The 19,455-nt window shown below is 36.2% G+C and overlaps 2 protein-coding genes across 7 annotated transcripts; one reads left to right on the top strand and one right to left on the bottom strand.

The window, feature by feature from the left end:
- The first annotated feature begins 1,322 nt into the window (after nt 1–1,322).
- On the top strand, nt 1,323–6,619 carry LOC101746456 (B9 domain-containing protein 2). Of its 2 annotated transcripts, XM_004933622.5 has the most exons (6): nt 2,074–2,215; nt 2,349–2,921; nt 3,007–3,222; nt 3,308–3,446; nt 3,593–3,774; nt 5,023–6,619. In XM_004933622.5, the coding sequence occupies exons 2-6, from the start codon at nt 2,448–2,450 to the stop codon at nt 6,079–6,081; spliced, it is 2,070 nt and encodes a 689-aa protein (XP_004933679.2). In that variant the 5' UTR covers nt 2,074–2,215; nt 2,349–2,447; the 3' UTR covers nt 6,082–6,619. The 2 variants fall into 2 exon arrangements, with proteins under 2 accessions (XP_004933676.1, XP_004933679.2); XM_004933619.5 differs by lacking the exons at nt 3,007–3,222; nt 3,308–3,446; nt 3,593–3,774; nt 5,023–6,619 and adding exons at nt 1,323–1,637; nt 1,779–1,904 and having other exon boundaries at nt 1,990–2,215; nt 2,349–2,594.
- Nucleotides 6,072–19,226, bottom strand: LOC101746317 (cullin-3-A). 5 transcript variants are annotated; one of them, XM_038010579.2, is made up of 16 exons: nt 19,076–19,226; nt 18,432–18,597; nt 16,247–16,444; nt 15,982–16,167; nt 15,657–15,860; nt 15,024–15,203; nt 13,929–14,123; nt 13,277–13,453; nt 13,026–13,196; nt 11,691–11,798; nt 11,018–11,142; nt 9,733–9,931; nt 8,741–8,910; nt 7,454–7,592; nt 6,467–6,619; nt 6,072–6,185 (listed from the first exon to the last, which is right to left on the bottom strand). In XM_038010579.2, the coding sequence occupies exons 2-15, from the start codon at nt 18,492–18,494 to the stop codon at nt 6,467–6,469; spliced, it is 2,268 nt and encodes a 755-aa protein (XP_037866507.1). In that variant the 5' UTR covers nt 18,495–18,597; nt 19,076–19,226; the 3' UTR covers nt 6,072–6,185. The 5 variants fall into 5 exon arrangements, with proteins under 5 accessions (XP_037866507.1, XP_037866508.1, XP_062524212.1 ...); XM_038010580.2 differs by having other exon boundaries at nt 18,669–19,082; XM_062668228.1 differs by having other exon boundaries at nt 18,879–19,077.
- Nucleotides 19,227–19,455: the final 229 nt, after the last annotated feature.

Genomic DNA, 19,455 nt, shown 5'->3' with positions numbered 1-19,455 from the left:
GAGCTCACGGGGCTCAAACCTGATGACGTTGCTAACACGAACCCTAGCAAGAGTCGTGCTTCGCAGAATCTACCACCGGATCGGAAACGCGACCCACTGAGAAGATCCGGCGAGAAACTCAGTGGGCTGTGTCTGAGAGTTAGTTTACTCGTCGAGCCCTTCGTCGCAAGCGACGGGTTCGACGAGAACGGTGACCGGTGCTTGAAGTACCTAAAAGCACCGTTAGTGGATCGGGAGGATCCGAAATGACGTGTTTTGGGCGACGTCGACTGCTTTCCATTCTGTCCGCAGGATCGGGAATGTAGTTACCGGCGGCCACGATGAGAGGGTTCTCGTGTCGTGCCGCTTTATCGAAGTAACGCATGGACGCCGACTGCAGATACTTACTGATGGACTCTAAGTCCAGGTCGTCATGGAGGTCGACATTCCTGACGAACCACGGGGCTCCGACGGCTATCCTGCAAAAACGGGATTGGATTATTTGAAATGATTTTAAGTGTATGCGGGCCGCGTGAGCGAACACTACACTTGCATAGGTCATGACGGGGCGTATGCAAGTTTTGTAGAGTGTCACCTTATTTCTAAGGGACATTTTACTTCGCCTACATATCATCGGGTAGAGACGTCCTAGAATGAAGGCGGCACGGTCGCGTACCGTCTTGATGTGGGGGCGGAATGTCATCCTACTGTCGAGGGTGACGCCTAAGTATTTGTTTATTTACTTATTTTCAATGTTTTACTTAAATAGGGTTAGTCCTGCTAAGGCAACATTAATTTTCCAACAGTTTTGCACTTTGACCGATGCTAAATGCTTCATAAATAACTATCATCATAATATGATTAAACCTGTAGAAGCAATATATAAAAAAAAATATAATTCCCATAATTTCTCCCCTTCTTACGCCCCCGCTAAAGTGAAGTTTAATTTGCATTCACTTTCGAGAACTATCAAATACCTATTCATATCTGTTAATATCCTTCATTTGTGGATTAGTTTAAACACAACACAAATCTTTATAGTAGGGCAGGATAAAAAAATGTTAACTAAAAACTATTCTCAGTATCAATAACGTACTAATCTCAAAAAAATATACAGATCACGTTACACATTTGGCAACTTTAATAACGTGTTACCTTTGTTTATTTTATTAATATATTAACAAACAACGTAATTAGCAAGCTAACAGATACTTGCATTTTCTAGGCTAAAAATCTAGACAGAGAAACTTATCTGAAAACTAAGTTAGATAAACATCTACATTGAAAAAATGTCTGTGATGCACAGAGCGTAGATTTTTTCGTGATTGAATTGACACTTGTTAAGAATACCTAATACCTACGTAATAGTGTTGTCGATTATCTGTGGTTGCTATGGCAACGAGTCTGATTACATATGCCATAACAACTTTTTGGTATTTCACTAGGTACCGTAGCGTTTATCCAAAAGATTAAGAATAATATCTTTTTAGAACGGTTTTTTTTCCTTGATGATGTAAAACAAATAGTATGACTTATTATTAACGTGAAATTATACTAAAACAGTCTGATGGCAGAACTGCATATTCTAGGAGAAATTCAAGGCACGACATACTTTCCAGAAAACTACTCTTTATTCTGTCGATATTCTTTCCAAGCTGGTGAGTGAAATTAGTGTTTTGATGATTCTAGTTTGTAAATTCAAATTGCAAATGCATTAGATTTTGACTTAATACAAACGTTAGTAAATTTTATGTTATTTGATATAAATCATTACATAGGTACTTAATATTAATTTAAAGGATGTAACTGGACTGTAATATCTGGTGCATCAGAAGGGCAGACTGTTGCGGCAGAACCTGATGAGTTACAATCAGTTGCATGGTCACACTCAATTGACATACATTATCTTTCAAGAGGAATACAAGGTTATTTTAAAACTATTGATACCATTTTTATTAAATTAAATTACTTAAGTAAATAGATATTAATATTTAAAATGGATAATTTCAGGTTGGCCTAAACTAGTTCTCCAGGTTAGCTGTGTAGATTCCATTGGTAGGTCATGGGTTGTAGGATATGCTCATTGTAATATTCCTGCAGTACCTGGCTTGCATAATCTTGAAATTCCCTCCTGGATTCCAGCTGCAACTACACTGACTGATAGACTTAAGGAATATTTTATTGGAGGATCTCATCAGCTTTTAAATCTGGATATTATTAGCTTAGGAAATGATAGGTACATTATAGAGAACTTAATAATATAATTATTGTAATGATCATTTTTAATCAAGATTGTCAAATGTTATGAAAAAATATGTATGAAAACAATTTTAATGATATGTAATATTAATAAAAACATATGATTTTAGATTTAAGTTGAAAACTCGATCCAAAGGTATTATCAAATTAAACGTTGATATTGTATTAAGAAACTTCAGCAAATTTGGAGTTGAATATAAATAAGGACAATGAGAATTATCACTTACTTTGCATTTACATTACTATCGGTCTTAATACAGTTTTGTGTGATGGATTATATTCAAGGCAAAACACAATTAGATAGTAAACATATAGATCCTGATGTATCTACTCCGAATAAACAAACCAAAGAGAAACTGCAATACATTCCTGATAAGCCCCATGCTCTATACTATCGCACAGCTGAGCCATATAATGTGCTACCAAAGAAGATAATATTCTATAATGATTCTATACCAGACTTCACATTTACAACCACAGATAATTTAAACACAATATTGGACGTATTTTATGATGAAAATAGTTCAATATACAATATTTCTACTACAGAAACATTTTTCACAAGCACTGAATCTGAGATAGTTACAGAGTTAACTATATTTGAAATCAAGAATCAAACAACAAACAAACCCAATGACTATGCAAAAGAGTCAAGCAATAAAAACTGTTTATGTAATTTTTTGGTAGGTTAATGTTTTATTAATTTTATATTCCAATCGATGAATGAATTAATAACAGATGGAAATTAAAATATTAATTTACTTTTAGTACAAGGTATGCGATGTTAATTGTTGTTGTGATGGAGACTGTTCAGAAGAAGAAAAACAATTATTTAATTGTTCAAAGGTAGTTCCACAAAATGGGCCTAACAGCAAAAGTTGTAGCTTGTATCTGTTTCATAACTATTTTGGTAAATTCATTGATAACCTATTCTGCGTAGTGCAAACGAACTTGCCAGAAAAACGAAAGGTTGCACAGTACAAAGTAAGTAATTTTATTTAAGAAGCTTTGTATTAATTTAAATTCACAGCAAGTCTGATAGGTACCTAACTAATTTAAATGTTTTCAGCCGCAATTACAGGAAGTTGGTCAATATTTTAAATGGATATCTATTAATATACCAAACATTTCACGAGATTTTCAAAGGAAACCTTATGCTAAGGGAGATTATTTGTGGATTTTAAAAAACGGAGATATTTTCCATTTAGGTAAAAATATAGTTTATTTAGTTGTAGCACAATACTATATAAATTAGTAAGTTTTGTTATTATGGAGATGGATATCTGCACTTTTTGAACAATCTGCCTATATATGACGAATATTTGTATTAAGACCCATTGTTTCATTTTTGCAGATTTACCATATGCAAATATTAACAATTTCTGCACAAACAGAAAACCAATTAGATTTTTGAATAATGAGAAGATTAAATGTAATGTGAAACTTAGTGATATTGAGATGTTTAATGTTAAGAGAATTTCTGAAGTGACTTCAATTATTAGTGTCTTGAATTCTACAATGAATAGTACAATATTGGTAAGTATTTTTAGGTACCAGTTTGTTGATCTCTTTGAATGATCGGTACAGATTAGTGAAAAAATTTCGTGTATTATGTTACTGGTCAAATAGTTCGTGTTAGTAATCCCGACTACGGCACCAGTGTCCGGTTTCGATTCCTGGTTGTAGTGATAAGTCTGTATCTTCTGTACCATCTATACTTCTGTATCGTCTGTACCACCTAGACTTACTCTTCTGTATTTCTTCTTCTTCTTCTTCTTTCTGTTCTTCTTCTGTATCGTCTGTACCACCTAGACTTACTCTTGTCTCGTATGTGTTTCCGGAATCCATAACCATAACAGATTTTTTTAGCTGGAGGCCGTTGAATGTGGAAAGTTTATTTATTTAGTGAAGTATTGCCTAATCATTTCATAGGACGTGCCGTATTTTATCGCTATGAAAATTGCAGCAAGGAGGTACCTACCTGTGTGCCTTGCTATAATAATATCGTGTTTCCTTAATAAAATTAGTATTTGCATGTGGAATACTGTCATAGTCGCATTGTTTGACACGAGTATGCTGAAGCGTGTTATCCTTACCCAACTAGTGTTAGTAGGAGTTTATAGGGCTCACAAAGTGCATGTAGCAGGCCACCTTGAGATAAGAGACCAAAGTCTTTGTAGTTTTATATAAAATTCATTCATCAAACTGAAACGATTGACTGCTTCGCTGCAGAACATAAGAAGATGGTATCATTCCCAGTGGGCTCCAAATACTCCCTCCACCAATTACCTTGGTAGGTAATTTATAGTAGATACTAATTTTCACTTTATTGTCATTAAAAATATAATTTATCTTTGTCTTAAAAAAAATCTCAATTTTGATATAATTAATGATTTAAGACCATTGAGACATGGTCAACTTGAAAAATCATTCTAAACTAACATAATTACTTGTTAAGGCAATTTTGAGGACAAATAATTCAATCCTGTTTGCTCCTGGCGTTTTTGGCGACATTCAATTTTATCACTACACAGTATAAAACAAAGTCGCTTTCTCTGTCCCTATATCCCTATGTAGGTAGGTATGCTTAAATGTTTAAAACTACGCAACGGATTTTGATGCGTTTTTTTTGGATGATAGTGATTGAAGAGGAAGGTTTCTATGTATCATAACATCCATTAAATAGTGGAGAAATCAATAATAAATTACAGTTTCCGAAGCGAAGCGAGGGTGGGTCGCTAGTTTACTTTAAAACATTAACGAAGATAACTTTTTTTATTACAGAATTGTTCTACCCTTCACTGCGCTAACTGGACTGTATTAGCGTGCAACGAACAATCCTGTTCCCTTTACGACGAGCACGTTCACGAACCAAAGTGCGTAGAGAATTTTTGCACAAACCTCGTTTTGGAACTTGATTACATATTCAACTATTACGATTCGAAAATTACGAATTCGACACTTAAGTTTTACGTACAAAATATGTCGATCGTTCTACCGTTTTTCACTCAGATAGTCAACGTGAAGTTTGTCATGTCCAATCGCTCACTGGACAATGTTACACGCTTAAGTGGAACTCCAGGATATGTGGACGGTCGACCTTTATTAGTCTCATACGCAGAAGGAAATCGCACTGATGATTTCTACGATGATCCAATAGAGGCAAAAGCATTTAAGTCTTTCTCGCTCCCTGGAAATGTACAAGGGAAATGCGTTTACAATAACAAAACAGATAATCAAATAGTTTTCGGATATAACAAGAGGCTAAAATGTAGACACGAGCATAAATACTTCATAGACGTAACGGATGCTAAAAGTTGTAGGTATATTCAAAACAACTTAACCAAAGCTTTAAATTTGGTTGGCAAAATATTTGTATCGCCCCTCGGAAATCCCGAAAGCTTAAAAGACGAAGATTGGATTAATTTGAATACGAACACGATTGACTCGTCTATAGTTTACGGTGAGTATGATAAAAAAACAAAAAAATTGCAGTGTTACAATTTGGCGACGAGATTTTTTTTTCAATTCACTTGTATTACCATAAACGAGGAGCGAAGTAATAGAATAATATATGCTTCAATTGAAGTCACAAGAAAGAATATAAGTTTCATTGAGGATTCTGTTTCGACTTTGGTAACTTTAGATGTAAGTTTTATAGATGTAACCAAACCGGCGGCGTTCGAGTATGCACACGGACCACGTTTGAACATACATTTGCCTGAAAACTTCTTCTATCCGTATCGTTCTAAAGCTTCAAGCTTACATTGTGTAAATATTTCCATCGATTTACTATTTTATTTATGTTTTCTATGTTTCACAAATAAAATAACTTTTCATTAACTTATAATTTTTATTTGAAATAATTTAAATACTTTTGTTAATTCTATCACTTCTAACTCGACATTGGCGCGAGGAGGACTCAATCGATCTCGAACGGTGCGGGCCTGAAAATAAAACCCGTTCAAGGAGCCGCCGCTCGTCCGGGCGATCGCACCGCGACGTTTACGAGGTCGGAGAACACAATAAAACATAGCGATTACAAAACATATTTTTAATCAACGTAGCTCGCTCGCGACACCGCCACTGTCGCAGTACATCATTCGAGGTTTTAGTTACACAGGTATTTACAATAATTCCTTTATATAAATGAGCATTCGAGGAAAGGTTTCAGTAATATTATTATTCTCACAGTAACGGAAAGTCGCTCGAACGGAGAGTGTCTCACCTATGCGACGTAGTTGTACACCTTGCGGTCGTCGGGCGTGCGCGCGAGGTACTCCCGCTCGATGAGTCCCTCGATGCGCTTCTTGATGACGACCGGCGACGGCAGGAAGCGCACGCGCAGCTGCTCCGTCACCTCCGCCACCAGCAGCGTGTGCTGACGACGACACGCGCTCATTACAACACTCTTACATACTCTCTTATTTATTGTACAAGAGCATAATTCTAGAAGCATCTCGAAACGTGAGGTCCAAAATGTGGTCTCACAATATTTATATGTAAATATAAGTTCACATTATTTATTCCAATAAGTGGATATCCATGAACAAGTAACTATTACATTTTCTTTTTAATTGCTTAGATGGGTGGACGAGCTCACAACCCACCTGGTGTTAAGTGGTTACTGGAGCCCATAGACATCTACAATGTAAATACGGCACCCACCTTATAAGTTCTAAGATCTCAGTATAGTCACAACGGCTGCCCCGCCCTTCAAACCGAAACGCATTACTGCTTCACGATAGAAATAGGCAGGGTGGTGGTACCTACCCGCGCGGACTCACAAGAAGTCCTACCAGCAATCCTACCTGAAGGCTCATCCTTAAAAATGTAAAAAAGAAACAAGAGATCGCTATGTGCGCTGTATCATGGTGCAGGTGGCAGTTGCCTGTATGACGTTGACATCTGTCAGTACCACATGACTAGGGATGTGACGTTTAGAAATTCATTTTTACTGCTGACGATACTCGCAGCATAAATCTAGTTCTCTTTAATGTTGTTATGAAAATTAGTTTAAAAAGCAAATTATTATTTAAACAGTTGTAGATGTTTAACAAAACTTCAATTGATTCTCATGTCGTGTCGCTTTATCGAAGTGGTAGGTACCTATCGCCGTCATGCCTATTGCGAAGGAATTGTGTTTTCCAGTGTGAACTATGTCAGTCGTTATACAACAATATACGCAATAAACAGAAACTACAGTAGTACGTACTGCCATTTTCTTCCTGGCTTTCATGATGCGCACGATGGCCGCTTCGATCTCGTGCTTGCGGTCCTCGTCCACCTTGTTGCGGGTCTCGCGCCGTTCCGGCTCCGACTCTCCCTTCGCGGCTACCGTTTGTATCTTAACTCTGCAAAAAAATATGTCAAGAACAAATAATTATCCGGTGGTAGATTCTGGGAAGCACTGCATTTGCTAGGACCAGTGTTAGCATCCCTTCCGGTTTGAGTCCCGAGAGCTCACCTATACGCTAGGGTGAAGCTGAAATAGCTTCTCAAGCCTATCAGAAGAGGTAGAAAAAAAAACCTATACTAATATTAAAAAAGTTTTATGTTTGGACGTTTGTTACTCTATCTGGTGGTAGGACCTCTTGTGAGTCCGCACGGGTAGGTACCACCACCCTGCCTATTTTTGCCGTGAAGCAGTAATGCGTTTCGGTTTGAAGGGTGGGGCAGCCGTTGTAACTATACTTGAGACCTTAGAACTTATATCTCAAGGTGGGTGGCGCATTTACGTTGTAGATGTCTATGGGCTATTGATTTGAAGTCGTCGTGGCCTAAAGGATAAGACGTCCGGTGCATTCGTGTTGAAGCGATGCACCGGTGTTCGAATCCCGCAGGCGGGTACCAATTTTTCTAATGAAATACGTACTCAACAAATGTTCACGATTGACTTCCACGGTGAAGGAATAACATCGTGTAATAAAAATCAAACCCGCAAAATTATAATTTGCGTAATTACTGGTGGTAGGGCCTCTTGTGAGTCCGCGCGGATAGGTACCACCGCCCTGCTTATTTCTGCCGTGAAGCAGTAATGCGTTTCGGTTTGAAGGGTGGGGTAGCCGTTGTAACTATACTGAGACTTTAGAACTTGTATCTCAAGGTGGGTGGCGCGTCTACGTTGTAGATGTCTATGGGCTCCAGTAACCACTTAACATCAGGTGGGCTGTGAGCTCGTCCACCCATTTAAGCAATAAATAAAAAAAATCCAAAATGTGTCCATCCATATCCAAATGTAAATGTAATCCAAAATCCAAATTGATGAAATTTCGCACCAAGATACTCAGATTAACACAACAGTTTATCTTGATAAGTGAGATGAACCGGGAAGGCCAGGTACATTTGTTATTATCTACTAATACGTTCGACATTTTAAGTACCAATGGATCTACAAATGGACCAGAGAGACGAGCGCAAATTTTAATTAAGTATTGCAATATATTTGCATAGAGGCCCTTTGTTATTAATCCATGGAACGTGTTTAAATATTAAAAATTACCTATGTAACTTAGATGTGAAGGCATCATTGACGTAAAACTGATGTGAGGGCTCAATTTCTTTAGTTTTAGGATGTTTGATGAGAATTCGTTGGGTCGGCTTGCCCATGGCCAACGATTGAAGCGCGCGGACTAAATCCTTTTCCGGTATATCAGTCTCATTGAGTAATTCCTGCAATCAGTTTGGTTAGTTGTAGAAGTTTGTAAAAGGCAGAGTATATTTCATTTTTAAAAGCATAAGTCATATATGCCTATAGCAAATTATAATTATATTGACTATAATAAACTAGAGAAGTCTGTGTGTTCATCTTTAGAATATTTTTTTTTTCAATGATTAATCTATATAATTTGTAGTCTATAGGTTGAGATTCAATCAAAAGGTAGTTCCGACGTTAGGAACCTAAAGTTCATATAAAAACTTAGAAACAGACCCAACATTTGTATACAAATCGGCAAAGACAAAATGGTTAAGTACATTTTTTTCTTTTGTTTGTATATATTAACATAGTGTTTTTGTCCATAACCCAATATGTGGGGTCGGCGCTGCATTCCTCTTTTTTTCAATTAGGGCTATCATACGTCACCTCTGCACTTACACCCTTCTCTCGCATATACCCTTTCACACAGCCCATCCCAGTCTTTTAATAGCCCTCCTTCTCATGTTACCCTCTATTTATATTAATATCTATGTTTATACTAACACTAGCTGTACCCGTCAGCTTCGCTGGGCATTTAAAATTAACATTATTATTTCTCACCCCCAAAAAGATACTCATCATTAACGCCCCCGCAACTGGTGTAGGGAGTCCAACACTCATAGAAATATTAGCCTATCCATTAAGTACACGTATTTCCTACATAGATACCAAATTTCAAGTCAATCGGATGCATGGTTCAGTCGTTATAACGGAACATCCGTAAAAACCACTGTAGATTTATATATTAGTATAGATTGTATGTATTAAAAATCTGGAACCGAAGGTCGAAAACTGACCTCGTAGGTGAGACGGTCGCGCTGGTTGAAGAGCAGCAAGACGCACATCTGGAAGGTGGAGACCTGTATGATGTGGCGGCGCGGCGCGGCGGGCGCGGGCGGGGAGGCGGGCGCGGCGCCGAACGTGGCGTGCAGGTCCGCGCTGCCCAGCTGCGGCTGCAGGGACAGCTGCCGCCCGGAGTGCTTCGCCAAGTAGAAGCTGCAAAGCAAGCAGAGAAAGTTAATGCTTCTCCCGAACATTCGTAACTGCGTCTAGAAGTCCTTCATATATTTATGAATTTACTAGCTGACCCGGCAGACTTCGTAGTGCCTCAATCGATGAATAAAAGACCTACACTTTTGTATAAAAAAAACATAAAAAAAAAAACAAAAGGAATCCGTCCGACAAGGGACACATCAAAGGAAAAACAAAATTGTTTCTTTTTGAAGTTATACTTCTTTAGGCGCGTTATGAAAAATTGATGAGAGTGAAATTTTACGATGCGCGCGCACCGTGACACAAAATTAACAGAATGAAGTTGCCCACTAAATCGCTCATTACAATACGACCGACGTAACTTGGCGAGTCTGAATATAGCCGCAGGTGAACTTTCCGAACCGTACCGAGAATTACCGAATTTATACGATGTCAAGAATAGGGATGTCCAATATGCGTGTTTGAGGATGTTGTTTAATCGATTTTTTTTCAAATTGATTAAATTTAAATAAAAAAAAAGGAATGAATTTAATAAAAATAAAGTATAACTTCTTACGCGCGTACATAAGTACACGCATCCTTTTTTATATAATTCCGAGCATTTTCATATTTATTCACCTTTTAAACCTTCTCTGGACTTCCACGAATAATTGAAGACCAAAATTAGCTAAATCTGTCCAGCCGTTCGCGAGTTTTAGCGAGACTAACGAACAGCAATTCCTTGTATAATATAGACTAGCGAAAACCTGCCACGGTACACCGTCGCCAAACATGAAATACACCCATTTCATTACCGGCGCCTCATGCTATTTGTTGATAGTATTGTGCTAGAGATTCGTTTATGTAATATTGCCTCCCTCTATGTGAGATCATAGACAAAGTTATACTTATAATTTAATTTTTTTCTATTGATACATTTTACACACCAACCAGAAAAGTGAGTAATGCTGAAGAACTGAATCAGATTTATTCCATGGTTAGTCCGTGGCTTGCGATGGCCCTGAATGACGTCACACGTGGTGAGTTGCGATCAGCCGCGTTTTGTAAAATTTGGTTTCCTATTGAGTTGAGAGGAATGCCTGTACTGACCTTCTGAAGACTTCGAACGCGTTCCTGGGCGCGGCCGGTATGTTGCACTTCGGCGTCGCGCTCTGCGTCGGCCAGAAGCCGGTCGTGAGCACTCGGACGGACAGATCCACTCCGTACAAGTTCAGCTGTGAATGCGCACTGTTCTTTACATGCATAAGTGTTTAACGACGAAAATGTCTTATTTTTATATAGTACTAGCCGTACTCGCCCGCTTCGCTGGGCATTTAAAATTAACATTATTATTTATTGTCATTATTATTAGGGAGTCCAACACTGGTTACCGTCGCCCATGGACTTCAGCAATGCCAGGGGCAGAGCCAAGGCGCTGCCTACCGCTTAATACTCTCCACAAGCCTCGTTTGAAGAAGGACATGTCATAGCGCTCGGGAAATACCGTGGAGGGGAGCTCATTCCATAGCCGGATGGTACGTGGCAAAAAAGACCTCTGGAAACGCACTGTGGATGACCGCAGTGGCTCCAGGTAGTATGGATGAACTCTACTCCGGTGGCGGGCGGTGCGATGGTAAAAACGAGATGCCGGTATCATCTCGAACAATTCCTCAGAGCACTCCCTATGGAACATACGGTACAAAATACAGAGGGAACCGAAGTCCCTCCGCAGACCCAGAGGTTCCAAACGATTCGAACAGATTATGTAGGTAAATAAACTTACCCCACTAGAGAGCACGTGTTCCTTAAATTCATCCATGATGGTGTTAGAGACGGTCATATCCTTGAACATACCCTCTAATTTTGATGTGAACTGACAACCACACTCAGTCTAAAACGAAACAAAGAAAGGGTTTATTAAATACGACAAGCATATGAGTCGACGATTTCGTTTGATGCTCCCAACGTGCGGGCGTCACACGACACCACAATATGAATGGAGGAAGAACGGTCCCTTGTCCTAGTGTGTTAATTAGGAATTTACGATTGCTTTACGGCAGAAGCAGACAGGCTGGTGATGTTGTTCCGGGCGGGATTACAGCACATCGACTTCCCAACGTCGACGAAAGAAAAGTATTAAGGTTATTTAGAAAAATTAGGTGAACACCTAAGGATACAGTTTAAGATATACAAATTAAAAATACAACACAATTGTGTGATAGATAAATATTAGCTGTCTTTTTTTATAAACTCGTCGGACCATAGTTGTCTGTTTTCTGTATACTAATTAAATAGTTTTTATCTTTTGCTCGACAATAAACATCTACTTTATGAATATCTTTGAAAAAAAGTAGGAACTTATTATTACTCATTAGGATTTATTTCTATTAACTATTCTACCTTTTTTTTACAATCACCTGCTTAAAGTCTGTTTACATTTACATCTGCAAAATTCTTTACATTTTCCTTTTAAATATTTTAAAGCAAATCACAATTAGAAGTCCCACAGAAGACTTTAAGCAAGTTCTACGTTTAAAACTTACTTGAAATACATTGAAAAAATACTTGGACTCACAAACGAATATATCCATATGGTAAAGAATTTTGCAAATTTAAACAGGCACAATAGAACGGGTCGTGTTATTGTGATGTGTTAACGGTCACTGTTCTAGTTTTCAATTTGCGAAAAGTCACCGATAATGCAGTGATAGTCGCGGAGTTCCACATCCCTCAATAACCCTTCGTTCTGGTTAAATGATAATGATATTCATTGTATGGAGTAACTTCAAAATTAATTAGTTATGTTTGATTAAAAAACTAACACCATATATAGGTACAAAATGTAGTATAGTGTGTCTAGTAGTTTAATTCTAAATAATCAGGCAGCACAAATTTTCGTAGCAAATATGAGTGCATTTGTATGATATTTAGGCTCTAATTTTCTCGAGAAATTATCAAACTTGAACGCATGATTGAATCGCGGTAAAATAGGAAGGGCAGTGATACCAACCGATGCACACTTTCAATACACTCTGTTCCATTTCGTATGTTACAAAATACTTATTTATTATCAAAGTTCTAAGATGATATAAAATATCGTACATTATAGAATACTGACCTTAAGTTTGGAGATCATGTTCTTTTCACTGTCATCAGAGACAGACTTATTGAGTAAGAGCCGTTTCGCTAGATGCTGTTTATAATAACGTTCGAAAACGTCCTTCTCTTGTAAAAATCGGAATAGTACCATTGTTTTATCCAGCACAGCTTCGATTTCCTGTTCGCTCATCTGTAATAGAGAACGCATGTTGTAGAATTGCGGAACTAGATTCGTGAACAGAATTTGTGAAATGTTATTTTAATACTTACCCCCTTTTCGCCTTTCTTTAATTTTCCATCAATGAACAATGACAAGAATTCCGGTGACTTATTATTCAAGTTAAGGAAGTATTCGAAGTCTGACGTGATCATGTGCTTGAATATTTTATCGTTGTTGAATGAATTTTGTAGGAAATGGTCAAATCGGTCCTTTAGATCAAGAAGGTTCTGGAAGAATTGAAATAACCTCTAGTTAATCAGTCTATTACATATAATTGAATAAACAGAACTTTTTCATGTGTGCATAACAACAGCTACAGATTGAGTATACTTAAACATATTATGGCAGTTTTCGCAGTTAAAGAGGGGTATTAAATAATTTGTTTCGGGTATTTATTTTTGAAATACGATTTTAAAACTATATCGACGCTTGAAAGGCAAACGTGAGTAAGCGACAATTCGTGAACTTTACAGTAGACTAATTTAAAGTTGAAACACCTGAAAACAAAATTTATTTTAACAAATCTAGCTAGTAGCTGTAGGATTGAAATGATTTTAATAGACCTAGAAATATATATATATTTTGCGCATCGAATATGGTTATTGCCTATCATTTATGTATAAAGCAGTTATTGTCGTTTAGTCACGTTCGCCTTTCAAGCGTCGATATATATCCTGTTTTGTCGTGTCCGTACGTACGCACCTGAACGTATGCGATGGCGTTGGTGTTGTGCAGCGTGTCGGTGACGAGCGCGCGGCCCTGCTCGCGGAGGTGCGCGGACACGGCGTCGGCCACCGTGCGCAGCCCCTCCCCGACGCGCGACAGCAGCTTGTACACGCAGCCCAGCTCCGACGTGCGCGTGTGCGTCAACATGTGCACCACGCCAGAGTTCTCCATCTGAACACAAAGAACCGAATCCTTACTGTCTTCACTATTGCGTAATGAATATCGATAACTGTAAAGGCTTCGTCAAACAGAACGCGTAATTAGCACGCGTCAGAGCGCTAAACCGACGGCGCGCTATGACGCCGAGATGTGTTGTACTACTATGGTAACATACCGTCAAACAGAGCCCCAGCGCTATAAGTACGCAACGCTCTGTCGCGGCGTTAGGACGCTTTGACGTCAGGCGTAATTTTTTACAAATTTTATTTTAGCGTCCGAGTGAATGTGTATAAAAATACTAGATAATGCCCGAAAAATTGAGAGAAATAGTTAGAAAATGCCCATGCTTATACAATGCCACATTTGAATCACTCGACATCTTAATACTTTTAAATTTTCACATTGCTATCGAAAGGCACTATGATTTGGCGAATGCGTTGCCTCAAGGAGCGTTGGACCCATCTAGTCAATTTGTGTGAAAGGAAAAGAGCGCGATGTTAAAACGCGGCGCTAAGTACGCGTTCTGTTTGACGAAGGCTTAATATCTTCTTTTTTTTTTTAAGTGATTTTATGACCTGATAACTAAGACCTTTAAGTCATGTCTTATTATAATGTATATTCTTATTTTTATGAAAAATTATAAGATGGAGTAAAATGAAATGAAATGAAATGAAGATGATTAATGTGAGACATTAATCAACTGGGATGATATAATCTCAGTAAATTCATTTACTGATATTTTTTCAGTGCAATTTTGGGGGATCCCGGCAGTTAATAAGCCACCGTTATTACATATTTAAACCTTTAGAAACACTAAATTGACAAAATAAAACAATACACACAACTTCACTCCACGCGTTCGAGCCAAAAAAAGTCTTATAATAGAATAATCGATTGTACAAGAGCGTTTACCTCGACAATAGTCTTCATGTGTCGCTCGATGAGTTCGTGCTCGAGTACGGAGACAACCCGCGGCTCGGTGGACTCGTCCAGGTAGTGCCGCGCGCGCTCCGCCTCCTCAGAGATGCGGGCCTCCACGCGGTTGATGTACACGGCCGCGCTGTTCTCCGCCAGGAACTTCTGAGATTCCATCTAATGTGCCAGAACAACAGACTGTTTAATTTTAATTAAAGAAAAACGATATTTTATTATTTCCACCCAAATTTTCAATTTATCAACGGAACATTGGATCTAGTAGCAACTCAATGTTAAGATGGTTTGGAAGGAAGGCTTGGTACTACTTGTTTACTGATATAAAATAACCCAATAAAGGGAAAGTTCTCAAGTCTCTATGGCATAGAGGCATTTTCTGTGTTCTGTTTTAATGACAAGAGAAGACAAGGGGCCAACTTTACAAGAAAAAATAGAGCACTTAAGTCATTTAGTAATAGCAAGCTTGTATTTACCGATATGCGCAGCTTGATATCAATAACGTTTATGGATATTTCTTAAATATAGTTTAATTTTAATAATCTTTTTGAAACTATGGTTTCCCAAAATTAATTGATTTTTTTTTGTAAATTGATACCGATTAAGTCTACATACTCTATAAAATTCAGATGACTGATGCAGGAAAGGTTTTTCAAAGTCTTCTTCATAAACAGCTCGGGAGTTGATACCGAGAACCATGAGCATCTGACAGGCGTTTCGAATCGCCAGACGATCCACAACTTCGCCGCGACGTTCACGAGCAACTAGCTCTAGCAGTGTCTGACGAAGATGATCTCGAATGCATCCATAACGAACAACCTGTAATAAAACAATAAAAATATATGAGAAAGCATTTCGCATATTCAATCCTCAACAAGTAAAAATAATAATTATTATAACCATTTGAATTACAAATTAAGAAGTAGTTTTAGATTATTACTTGATCTCGGAAGATAATGAGCCCAAGATTGTAGACATTGTCAACTTCATTTTGTTGAACAAAAACTCTGTCCATATACATCAAAATATCTCTTATCATGACCATGCTGGTTTGATGGTCAGTCCATGCATTGTTGAGAGTTTGTAAGAAACCATTGTGTAATGAATGCAATACATCTTCTCGGACCTGAGAAATTGAAAATCCCATTAATTAGTGAAATTAGAGTAGCCTCAAAGTAATAAATCCAAAAGGAGTAAAAATAAACCTTAGTTTCAAGATGTTGAGTGACTACTTCCTTGAGGCCAGTGTATAGTCTTTCTCCATGTTTGTGCAGTACCATTGTATATGCATTACGGTAAAGCTCTTCAAATGATAGTCCAGAGTTGTTTTTCTTTTGTATTTCTTGTATGGCATTCTTTAACAAGCTCCATATACGCTCCACATACTTCTCATCCATAGTCATCTGAAAATGTTTTATTTTTTGATTTATAATATATTTCATTTGTAATGTAAGTCAGTCAATAAATAAACATTTAGGAATTCTTTTTAAATTATTCTTCTTACAACAAAATGCTCAATTTGTATTATATTTATTTATTTGCTACTATTTCTTTCTTATCTTTAAGGAAAATTTCATTAATATAAATTTTTGTATGGGACAAAACATGAGATATGTCTGCAGACACATATGCACACAGTCACTAGATATATCATCAATAAATAATGTTATCTTAAACCTTATTTGTAGAGTGTAGATTTAAGATGTTAAGTTTTCCCCATTAGAAGATAGTAAAACTGAAGAATGTTAACATCTGTTATAGTTTTTTTAGTGAATCCAAAAAACTAGACATACCTACATTAATTTATTCTACAACTACTAAACTATAAATATATAATTAAAATAATTGACATACAATGTTTAATGCAAGTTTTATATTAAGATAAGATTTTTCTGACAGTATTATACAAGATTAAATTTTAAGGCATTATCTTTTTTCATTTAATATGATGTGCATAAATTACCAACACACAAAGGAAGACAAGGAATTTCAGGCTGCTTATATCCTTAGACTTGGATAGTTTCAAAAATTAATTTAAGCACACTAGTTGATTTCTGAATTACACAAACAATATAATGGCATTACAGCACTTGACTTAGTGAATTTAAATACAATTAACTAAAATTTAAAAGCTTGTTTTCATTTCTTGCTGTTAATCAGAGAATAAGCTCACAGCCTACCTGATATTAAATGGGTACCAAAGCCAAAAGATATCTAAACCAGAAATTCACCATTCACCACGAGACATGAAATTAAAGTTTCCATTATCATATTTATTATTGTTTTATTCTATATTCAACCATTACTGATATGCAAAAAAGCAAAAACTATCTACGAAGGAATGAAAAACCAGATTAAAAATAATTAAATTAATAAAAACAGACCCAAGTGTCTGGATACATTTGGTAGTAAGGCTCTGAGAAGTTCCAAACTTTAAATTTTCTAATCATTTTGATTTTTATTTATAAACATTTTAAAACACAGATGAAAACATTTTACAAAAATAATTTATCAATAATCTAAAAATGTATAAATCTGTAGAAAATAATTTCATTTATTTTTATGTCACTCTTATGTCAAAATAGTAATCTGACACATTTAATGGAAATGAAAATAATAAAAATACAAAGAGTTTAAGAATTTGGTTACATTTTAAAGAAAAATAATATTGCTAAATATCTTCATATTATACATTTCCCAAAAATGATTACTTATGAAATTTTATATTCCAAAAAAGAACCAGATTCCCTATATTTGAATTAATAACTATTTAACTACAAAATATATTTTTTGCATAAAAATTACCAATTTGAACTGTAGAGTAGGAACTGTACTTCACACAGTAAAATAAAATATGATATTAAATTTTGGGTAGAAAAAAATAATATAATGAATTGTCTTATCTCTAAGGGACTTTAAAATGAATATGATCTTTATACTTTACTCATTATCTTTAAATAAGGTACCATGTTTTGAAACCAACCAAGCTTATGTATTAGCATAATATGTTTTACAAATATTTTCATTCATAAAGTTTTAGGTGACTTAATTATCATTTAATTATAATTAACAATTATCCTTTAGGAGTGATCGTAAATGATAATTGTGTGAAAAACAGAAAATACACATTCACACAATGACATGTTCGATAAGAAAAGTAATTCTTCTTCAATTATGATCAGTGTCTGACCTGTATGTTTAAAGCATCAAGGTGATGGTGATGATAGGGAATTAAATTATTACTATCTAATAAAACAAATAGGTTTGAAAGTTGAACATCAAAACTGTTACTTGTGTTGGAATGAACATTATAAGCATATTAATAGTGACAATTAATTCAATGAACCAATTTTTTTTTTGAATTATCAATTACAAAAATAGAATACTTACAGGGAAAGCTCTGATCCTCATTTTGCCAGGTATTTTGTCTTTTGGCAAAGTACTTTTCATCATTGGAGCTTTAATATATTTTTTACACCAACAAAATAATTTATTTTTATATCACAACACAGTATATTTATTTTTCACGATAAAACATCGTTATTCTCATTTACATCTGAAATTGGAAAATAGTAAACACTACAGAAAGGGTAGTAATTGAAATGTATATAAACTATGTTATTGTACTTGGTGTATTTCGATGGGATGCCTTCTATAAAATTATATATGAATTTTGGTTTATAGCATATATGTACAGGTAGCAATCATGAAACGGAGCACTCATATAGTCGTACAAAAACAATATTTGATTCATAAAATTGGGATAAGTATGTACGAAGTAATAATGGCTTTGACAGCTAAATTCAACCAATATAACTATCTCTTTTGCTCGCGTACAACATCTCATTTAAAGCAGCGCCACTTCGTGACATCCTTTTCACGATTCCTTTCTTCAACGATTGCTGTTTTGTAGTAAGTTATTATTGAAATTTGAAGCAAATATATGTGTAACTCTATTAAATTTATCTTTTTTTACAGTAAATTTAATGCAGTTTCACAAAACAATGATTGATTTGGTGTTTGTTTATGCGTACCTATTATATCTTCAATTGTTTCAACTTTCAGCTTTGTCGTCTTCCGATCCATAGACTACCCGTGTTTTCATAGATTACACATGAATTTCTAATTACCTGACAGTAGTGACAGATCGCCGCCAGAGGTTCATGGACTAGGCTTTGATTAAGAATTAATTTGTAATGTTTTTTTAGAAAATACAGATCAATTTAAGTAGATTTGTTAATAAGCATTGTAGTTATTATCAATGAATTGAAAATGTCGCCGCTTTTCAAGGTGAGGATATTATCAGTTGCTCAGATGAAGTAGAGGCATTGCCTCAAAATTTAGCCTGTGACATTAATCTTTCTATCAATGTCATGGCTCACAGAACTTGGCCTCCCTTTTTTTGATTTTCAGT

Source organism: Bombyx mori, chromosome 4 (genome assembly GCF_030269925.1).
Source record: "Bombyx mori chromosome 4, ASM3026992v2".
Classification (NCBI taxonomy): Eukaryota; Metazoa; Arthropoda; class Insecta; order Lepidoptera; family Bombycidae; genus Bombyx; species Bombyx mori.
This window is presented reverse-complemented; position numbering and strand designations above follow the sequence as displayed.